We start from the raw sequence: 10,481 nt of genomic DNA on the forward strand, positions 1-10,481 counted from the left end.
TTTTGAATGCTTGACATGTGAAATGACACATTCTATGAATTTTGCAGGAAGAAAATGACCAATATTCTATTTGCATTTTCAAAAATTCAAACAAGCACAAGCAGGTCTATTTCAAATGTAGTTTCATGTACCTCATTTCTTTGCAGTCTTAAAATAGCATGTGACATAGTCACAATATACCGCTGGCTATGCAAGCTGAAGTCAGATGAACACTGCTGCAATTCCCAGTGTGTTGGCAGACTTACTCTTTCATACATGCATTTAAAGCTGTCACAAATTAATAGCTGATTCCCAAAATGGTCTAACACACAAAAAACAAATGCAGAACCTGGCTGTCATTTTGTCATTCAGCAGAGCCCAATATACCCAAGCTACTTTGTGCTAGAATTCACAGATTACACCTCTGAGCACTCTGATTTGATCCATTCTGGATCTAGAAATTATCCAATTACAGTGTGTAAATTAATGTGAACCAGCATTTCTTTGACACGATTTAATATGAAGGGATCCGTGCAAAACAGCACTTTTTCCACAGGGAAGTAACAATCACAGTCAAAACAATTACATGTTATGTAACTACTGAGATAGTCAGCTTAATTGGTTAGAAAGTGGCACTAAGAATTAGAGAAAATAAGATCTTTCCCTTTGTGCTGGTTCTGCCACTCAACAAGATCATCTTAGAACATAGAACATAGAACAGTAGAGCATAGTACCGGCCCTTCAGCCCACGATGTTGTGCCGAACTTTTACCCTAATCCTAAGGTCTATCTAATCTCCACCCCTACCTAATACTATCATCCGTATGCCTATCTAATAGCCGCTTAAATGCCCCTAATGAGGCCGACTCCACTACCCTCTCCGGCAATGCATTCCACACCCCGACCACTCTCTGAATAAAGAACCTACCTCTGACGTCTCACCTATATCTACCTCCACTCACTTTAAAACTATGCCCCCTCGTAATAGCTAACTCCACCCTAGGAAAAAGTCTCTGGCTGTCTACTCTATCTATAACTCTGATCATTTTGTACACCTCTATCAAGTCACCTCTCATCCTTCGTTGATCTAAAGAGAAAAGCCCTAGCTCTCACCTTCAATGTTAACATCATCTCCTGCACTACCCCATGTCTCTTATTCTTTTAAAGAGCCACATTTTTATAATCACACTCTTGATAACATTCAATGACTGAATGGTCACTGGTTTCCAAAAGATTCACAGCCTTTTGAGTGATGAAATGTCTTTTGTATCTTTGTTATCAATGGTCCACCCCAAATGCTGATAGTATGATCCCATGTTCTACTGTTGCCAGCCAAGGAAACATTTTCTCAGCATCCAGAACTTTGAATGTTACAATAGGATTCTCCCTCTTATTCTACCATAAAGCAGGGAATACAAGCTGAATCCACTCAACCTCTCCTCAACAGTCAATCCTTCCTTCCAACAGCAGTCTAATAAATGTTGGCTAATGGTTGTATGACTTCTGCAGTGTGTCAACATCAAATCTGAAATTGAGCCATACCTACAGGAAAGGCTGATGATCCTACTGCAGTATTCCAGCCCCCACCCTCCTTGTGATGCTGGAATGGTCCACTCCCCAGTTGTTTTCCAGCTTGACAGACAGACAGCCTGGGATGCCTGCCGAGATGATTTAAAACAAATCCTGCTATTAAATTCAGCCGAATTTGCAAAAAATCTTTACTTACGGATAAACTTGCTGCAAATCATCTTCACCTCTTGCAGCTCTGTTCCTAGCTTCACAATATTATCGGACTAGACTAGTCCAAAATTAAATTTTAAAAAATCCCTTCCTCACCTGCAATGTTCTTGCATTAGGAAAACACAGATTGCACATCTAATATTCTGAATGGGCCAGGTAGAAACTTTGAAATATGCCAACACAAAACATTATTCTTTGATGCCTGGCTGGTCTATTTTAGTTAAGAAAAGTAGAACTGGGTGTTCTATTCCCTAGTACTAGATCAACAGAATTTATTGTTAAAAATTAGCTTTAGAAGATGCAAGAAAAAGCAAAACTGCTCACCGTACACTGATCCAAAAGCATTGAGGAACTCGCGTGTCACAGATTACCAGACAATGCAAACAATACAGGCATTTATTGATTCATATGTGAAGCATCCTCAACACAGGTGTATTTATTTAACCTTATTTAACCTTATTAAACCAAAACAGATGAGCTAGTTACTGGAGAAAAATGCATTGAACATCTTGGCAAGTAGCATTTTTTAAGTTTACCAAAAATCCAGCAACGTGGACTTGGAGACCAGGGTTGTCCTTTTTTTTTTTCAATTCTTCTCTCACTTAGGGGCCCAGAGAGCAAATTTCCAAAAGTTTAGGTTTTTACAAAGAGTAAATTTGAATTTCAGACAGAAAATGAAAGCAATAAATTGATTACATTTTTTGCCTATTTGGTTTTAAAAAAATACAGAGCTAAAGACTGAAAAAGAATTAACATCAGGTTCTGATCACCAAGGAAGGGGGTCGGGAAGGAGCTGAGCCAAGGAGTTGGATTTAACTAAAACAAATTTTGGTTCATCTGTAGTGGGGCACACTCTGAGCTGGCCTCAGTAGAATTCATATGGAAGTCACAAAATCACTTATGGCATTGAAGGAGGCCACCAGCTGATTGCTTTAACTCTATCCTAGCTCTCTAGGGAAAAAGCCAGTTTGTTTCAAGCCCCATCACTGGATCTTCATAGTTCTGCATGTTTGTTTCCTATCAATTTCTTTTTAAAATCATTGATCATCCCTGCTTCAAACACATTTGTGGTCAGCAAGTTCCAAGTCATTTCCAATCAGTGCAAAAAAGTTATTGCTTACATTCCTCCTTCCCAAAGCCTTAAATTGGTCTCCACTAGTCCTGCACAGCAGATACTGAACTGGGGAGTCAGAAGTGCCTGTATTTACCTACTCTCCCAGTATACTTTTGTGGGTTAAGGTATTAGGAAGAGGCAGAAAATGGGGTGGAGGACAGGTTGAGAGAGTCAGAAGGAATGTTGTCTGAAAGGGACTGGAGCGTTATTCAGCTCAGTCCTATTCTCACGGATATCTAACCAGCTCCCTCATTCTCCACATATTAAGTCACCTTCAAACTTACTAACCAATAACCAATCCCCCCTACATTCCATGTCAGTCACTCATCCAAGCCCCACTCACCATGCAGTCTCCAATAACTCTTATTCATTCCTTTCACCACCACCTTCGCAACCTAGTCCCTACTTCCTCTCAGTAGTCTCTATCATTTCCCCTCTACCGCCAGAGCATCTCAGCTCCTAAGCCCCACAACAGTCTCTTAATCGCCACCCTCCCATCACCGCCACGCAACTCTTATTCCCCTGCTCCCCAAAAAAACGTCTCCCTGAAAGACGATCGTTCCTGGTCCTACAGAGTCTGAGCCACTGACTCCAAGCTTCTTCCCAAGTGAAACCACTGAGATAGTGTACCTTGCTGCTGCTCCAATCACAAACTGTTTCACTCCCGCATTTCTGAACTTATCAGTAGCAAATACAGGAGAGAACCAGTCTCCAGTTACAGAAGCTCCTTGCAAAATCTTCCAGTTATACTGGCTTATTTTTTCAACAAAGGCTTGGCAAGTCACACAGGCCCCTCTGTAGCATGCAGATCACCAGCTGGACAAGCTTTCTCTAGACAGTTTATTATTTGGATAGTTAATTCAGACCCATCAGAGCATCAAACTTACAGACACAGCTATTTTTCCCAAAATGTCTTCTGGGAATGTTCTCCCTTTCTCGATGACTTTTTTGTAAAATTTATCCAGTGAGGTATCCAGTAGTTCCATACATATCCACACATCACCCTGAAATCAGAGAACAAGACCACCATATATCTTAAGATTCTTACATCATCATTGTAGTTTTTGTGCTACAACAAATAAACAACCAATAAGTCTCAAAATGTTATTACAGCAGAGTTTTATGATTCTCCAGCTGACCAAGAACGCAGCTCGATCTTATAGTGTCTTTACTAAGAAAAACATTTTTTTTTTGGAGAGAAAGGCTGAGCTTGGTACTGTCTTCAATAATTTGGAGGAATTAATAATCTGATTCAATTGTATAAAGTTACAAATATCTTTAAACTGCAGTTAACATTTGTGTTTATCATTGAGGGATTAACAAAGAATTTGGGCCTACATTTCAGTGCAGCACTGCACTACTGGAGATGACATCTTTCAGATGAGCCACTCATTCTCTCAGATAGTTGATAAAGATCCCACAGTACCACTTCAAAAAAAAAAAAAAAATAGCAGGCGTCTTCCTCGATTCCCCAATCAATATTTACCTTAAATTAACATTACACGAAACAGCTTAACTGGCCATCACCACCACGTTGGATGCAAAGTGGCTGCCAGATTTCCTATGTTACAATGGTGATTACATTTCAAATGTAGTTCTGCCTGTAAAGCATTTTGAAGCATCCTGCAGTTAAGCTTTCATAGAAATAGGAACTCTCTTCCTTTAAGTTATTAGAGGGTTCTGATGAAGTAAATAAGTAGAAAATTGTTTCCACTCACAGGTAATTGCTAAAAGACACACAGAGGGGAAACGTGTAGATTCAATAGTAGCTTTCAGAAGACAACTAGTTAAATTATCTACAATAGAAACATACAAGGCTTCAGAAAAACAAAAGAGGAGTGGAACTAATTGGATAACTCCAATAGGGTAGTGAATCTGTGGAATTCTTTACCACAGAGCGTGGCTGAGGCTAGGTCTTTAAGTACCTTCAAGACTGAATTAGTAAGGGAATCAAGGGTTATGGGATAAGGCAGGAAAGTGGAGCTGAAAATGGTCAGATCAGCCATGATTTCATCGAATGACAGAGTAGACTCAATGGGTCAAATGGCCTGCTTCTGCTCCTACTCCTACTCCTACAACTTATGACCCAAGGAGCCAGCAGAGGCATGAAGAACCAAAAGGCCTTCTTACGTGTTCTATGATTCTATGATCTTAATATGGCATTAGTTCTTAATATTTCTCTGAAGTCTTTTCATGTGGCATCTGAAGGCAATCTTGGAGAGGAAGAAATAGCTGGAAAAATAAAAACATCATTCTCTTGCATACTGCTAATGAGAAGCTCATATGGAACATTTCATTAGAACAAGTGCAAGTTGCTACAGGAGAGCTACACTGGTTACACTCTTAATTTGTGTAGCTAGTATCAGCTAAACAATTAGCCAAGTGTTACACAGCTTCACGCAGCCAGGCCTCATTCATTCATTGCCTGACTACACCACATTGATGTGGAAGCAGCCAGTCGATAAAATCAAACAGTACTTTAGCCTCATTAGGCCAGTTGTTAATTCATTATCAAGAAAGTAATCCTGAAACAAATCCTAATGCAAGCACAAGAGAGCACATGGTAATGCACCAACTGTTATGAACCGAAGGCATTCATCCAACTGTTCTGATTCATCGACAATTCACTTTCCTGTTCATTTTTCACGATACATCACACAGAAATCTGATACTTGAAATTTATGAAGAGATCTCTGAAATTCATCTTTGATATCAGGAAGTCTCAAGTTTTAATTGAAGATTTGTTAAATTTGCTTCAAAAAGGTCAGTCACCTAGACACGAAGTCCTCGCTCAAGTGTTTTACTTCCTGCAACCAGTGCTCAGGTGTTCTCAACACCAGTTCACATTTGCCATTAGCAAACTCCAATTTCATGTGTCAAAGTTAGGTCTCCACATTGATCAGTTTGTCTTTAGGTTCTCATACTTCGCCACAGTAATTTTAGGGAGTTTGGCAAGATCAGCAGGTTTAAACAACTTCTGCAGCGCAGCTGTCACCATGTTGCCTTCCAAGTGGACAAATCATTACTGAACATAATACCTACCCCCACTGTAACAACTCCATATACTTAGTCATTTCAGAAACCAACTTTATACAAAAGAAACAGAAATGCCATGAATCTCCATTAATAATTTCACTTCCAAACTACCTGGATTACAATTCACATCATCAACCATCAACAAATGACTGAATTGCAGTAGTGCCTTTCAAAGTATTAATTTGTTAATTAGTTTTATGGGAGGAGTAAGGGAGTACTTCACCCTTAGAGACAAAATTCCTATAGCCTCCAGTAGCCTGCCTCACATCAACATTCAACAAAAGGATGCCCTCAACTACCCAGAGCTGCATTTTCTAATAGGTTCTGAAGGAACATGTTTCACATACCAGTAACATGCTTTGACCATTTTGCTTCCAATAATTAGCAGGAAAGCAACATATTTTGTTGCAGTGGAAGCACATGGACTTTTGGGCATTAATCCTACATTTTCCCCTTCTAGTCTGAGAGGGGAGACCCCTTTATGTTCCCAGCTATTCGTGTTCCTTTCACCCTCCCACTTTCTAACTTTCTCCAATTTTATGGGGGTAACAGAAATGGGTTTTCCTTTGGGATAAGGGTTTATGGACAAACTTACCATCACTAGTCATCTCATTTGTTACCTAGCTTTCAAAACCTTTTGGTTCTCCACTTGTGCCCTTGTAGAGAATAGGGAGTGAATTATTAAAATCCTTGAGGATCTCTGAGGTTTTCATAAGTGGCCTTTATTTAATTGGCCACATCGAACAGTCAAAGATAAATGTATTTACTCTCTCAAAACATGCAAGTCTGGTCAGACTTCTGAAGATTTCAACCTTTCTGCCCATAAGCTTCAGGGACCAAATCAAACACAGAGGTTACTCTTTCAAGTTCTCAATCTGCGCAAGTCTCTTCAGAAAGCGTGGCATAATTTCTTTGTGGGCTTTTTCAGTTAGTTAATCCATTTTGCATCTGTAGCATCCAGCTGTTCACAGGCCATTTTATTCATTTTTGCACATTTTTTTCAAATGAAATTAAAAACGTTTCTATGTTCCTCTCCAAATTTTCAGATTGCTTGGAGAAATTTAAACAGCTCCACATTTGTCCTGAATTAGAGGCATTTCTGTCCTGATGTGCACTTTCTCTGGGTTTGCAGATACTCCCCTCTTCGTTCAAGTCCTCTGTTCCAGCTGAATCCTTGGCAAAGATTAAAATGGTCTCATTCCAGTTCTACACTTCCCTCTGGCTCTCTCAATTTGCTTTCCTGGAAACAGTGATGTAGGTTTCAAATTGTCTTTTTAAGAACTTGTGGTGATGCAGTTTTACAATGCATTTACAACTGTCAAACTTTGATGAGAGGGAGTTCAGAAAAAATAAAGAATAGGGGTATAGGCTGTTGCTCCAGGTAGGTCATCCCTGACTTGAATTGTATTTGAATTCAATAGCTTTATTACACTACAAAATGGGTCATGTGAAGTACTGTAATCTCTGACTCCAGTCAAGCAGCTCATATTCTTTGCAAGTGTAACATTTTCCCTGCTGCAGCCAGTCTCCTTTGCTCTGCAAAAGATTTTTCTGCACCCCCCACCCCACAGTCCCAAGATATACCTACTTGTCTAGTCAATGATTTTCTAAATTAATATTTTTGATAACATGTCTTCATAATGCTATTCTAAATTCATCGAATTAAATGCCTAAACTAAAAGTTCCCACTTTTTCTTAAAAACAATATCGCCATGGCCTTCCTATGTCTAAGCTCTGCCAATCCTACGCCTCTCAAAATAAATGCATCATTGAAATTCTGGTCTCTTAATCATTCCTGATGTTAATTCCTCCACACTGGTGAGAAGACAAGTTGGTGGAATTGGTGGCATTGACGGATAGGTGGAGTCCAATGTGGAGAAGTGACAGATGACACATTTGGATAGAAAAAATACAGAGACATTATAAAATGTCAGCTACAACTTTCAAGAGGGTGCAGATGCAGAAGGACCCAGGCCTGTGTGTCCATAAAGTAATTAAAAAGGTGCAGGGTAGCTTGAAATAGTTCAGAAAGCGTACAGAATCCTGGGCTTTGTTCATGGGGGTGTAGAGTGCAATACAGTCAGAGTCAAACAGGACAGAAACAGACCCTTCCATTCAACCAGTCCATGCTGAACATAACCCCAAACTAAACTAGTCCCACCTTCCTGCTCCTGGTCCATATCCCTCCAAACCTTTCCTATTCATGTATCTATCCAAACGTCTTTTACACACTGTAATTGTACCAGAATTCACCACTTGTTCAGGAAGTTCATTCCACACGTGAACCACGCTCTGTAAAAAATTTGTCTAATGTCATTTTTAAATCTCTCTCCTCTCACCTTAAAAACATGCCCCCTAGTCTTGAAATTCCGCATTTTAGGGAAAAGACAACTATCAACTCTATCTATACCTCTCATTATTTTATAAACTTCTATCAGGTCACCTCTCAACCTCCTACGCTCAAGTGAAAGAAGTCCCAGCCTATTCAGCCTTTCTTTACAACTCAAACCTTCCATACCAGGCAACATCCTGGTAAATCTCTTCTGAACCCTCTCCAGCTTGATAATATCCTTCCTATAACTGGGTGACCAGAACTTGACACCGTATTCCAGAAGGCGGCCTCACCAGTGTCCTGTACAACCTCAATGTAACGTCTCAACCCCCACACGCAAAGGACTGAGCAATGAAGGCAAGCGTGCCAAAACATGTTTTTAACCAAACTGTCTATTTGCCATGCAAACTTTAGAGAATTATGTACCTGCACCCCGAGGTCCCTCTGTTCTACAACACTATCCAAGGCCCTACCATTAACTGTACAAGCCCAACCCTTGAGGTTGGTTGGCTCGCCGAGCTGGTTTGTTGTTCTGCAGACGTTTCGTTATCCTGCTGGGTAACATCATCAGTGCAGCCTCCGATGAAGCGTCGGTGTGTTTTCCCGCCTAGTTTTTAAACTCTGGAATCCGTTGAGCTTGATTGCCTCACTTCCGGTTTCCCTTCGTAGTGGAGTGTATATGGGATCGAGTTCTATGCGTTTATTAATAGCATGCTTCGTGGAATGCCACGCTTCTAGGAATTCCCATGCCTGTCTCTGCTTAGCTTGTCCCAGTATTTGGTGCTGTCCCAGGGGAATTGGCAGTTCTCCTTACCCACGTGGGATTATGTTCAGCATGGACTGGTTGAACAGAAGGGTCTGTTTCTCTCCTGTTTGACTCTGACTCCATTGTACTCTACACCCCATATCGACTGGGACAACACCAAAATCCTGGGACAAGCTAGGCAGAGACAGGCACGGGAATTCCTAGAAACCTGGCACTCCACGAAGCATGCTATTAATAAACAGAACTCAACCCCATATACACTCCACTACGGAGGAAAACCAGGAGTGAGGCAATCCAGCTCAACGGACTCCAGAGTTTAAAAACCAGGCGGGAAAACACACCGACGCTTCATCAGAGGCTGCACTGAGGATGTTACGCAGCATGGTAACGAAACGTCTGCGGAACAACAAACCAGCTCGGCGAGCCGACCAACCTCAACAACCACAATCCGAGCTACAAATCTACTCCAAAACCTTAAAGCCCAACCCTCGTTTATTGTTTCAGAACGCAATACCGCGCATTTCTCCACAGTGAAAGCCATCTGCCATTTTTTCAGCCCATTGGCTCATTTCATCGAGATCCCTTTGTAATCTTAGAAAACCATCTTCATTATCTACAACTTTGATGTCATCCGGAAACTTACTAACCATGCCTTCAATAGTCTCATCTAAATCATTTGTATAAATGACAAACAAAAGAGCATCTAGAACCAATCTCTGTGGAACACCACAGGTCACAGGCCTCCAGTCTGAAAAGCAACTCTCCACCATTACTCTGTCTTCTGCCATTAAGCCAATTATGCATCCAATTGGCAAGCTCACTCTGAATCCCATGTGACCTAACTTTACTCATTAGTCTACCCATACAGAACCTTATCAAAGGCTTTACTAAAATCCAAATAAACAAAATCTACTGCTCTGCCATCAACAATCTTTTTGGTAACTTTCTCAAAAAAAAAAAAAAAGAAAATCAAGTTTGTGAGATATGATTTTCCTTGCACAAAACCATGCCAACTGTTCCTAATCAATTTTTACCTCTAAATGTCCATAAATCCTATCTTTTATAATCACCTCCAACAATTTACCCACAACCGAAGTCAGACTCACAGGTCTATAGTTTCCCGGTTTCACCTTACAACCTTTCTTAAACAACAGTACAATATTAGCCACCCTCCAGTCATTAGACACCTCAACCGTAGCTATAGATGATGTAAATATTTCAAGGGGTTTTGTAAATTCCTCCCTTACTTTCCACAACATTCTGGGATACATTAGATCAGGTCCCAGAGTTTTATCCACCTTTATATTCTCTAAAGTCTCCTGAACTTCCTCTTCTTTAATGTGAACTGTTTTTAAAACATCAAAGTTTATTTCTCTGCATTCTTTAGACTCCATTTCTTTCTCCATAGTAAAAACTGACACGAAATATTGATTTAGTATCTCTCCCATCTCCTGGGGTTCAACACAAAGACAAAGACAAAGACAAAGACAAAGACAAAGACAAAGACAAAGACAA

The 10,481-nt window shown here is 40.3% G+C and overlaps 1 protein-coding gene across 2 annotated transcripts in view; it reads right to left on the bottom strand.

Annotated features, from left to right (window-relative positions):
- The window catches only part of map2k6 (mitogen-activated protein kinase kinase 6), a 135,342-nt gene that overhangs the window by 19,778 nt on the left and 105,083 nt on the right, over positions 1 to 10,481 (bottom strand). For both annotated transcript variants that reach the window (XM_048609334.1, XM_048609335.1), the window contains exon 6: positions 3,720 to 3,836. In XM_048609334.1, the coding sequence (XP_048465291.1) occupies positions 3,720 to 3,836 (117 nt within the window). The remainder of the gene's footprint in view (positions 1 to 3,719; positions 3,837 to 10,481) is intronic.

This window comes from Rhincodon typus, chromosome 21, assembly GCF_021869965.1.
Source record: "Rhincodon typus isolate 14 chromosome 21, sRhiTyp1.1, whole genome shotgun sequence".
In the NCBI taxonomy this organism is placed as follows: Eukaryota; Metazoa; Chordata; class Chondrichthyes; order Orectolobiformes; family Rhincodontidae; genus Rhincodon; species Rhincodon typus.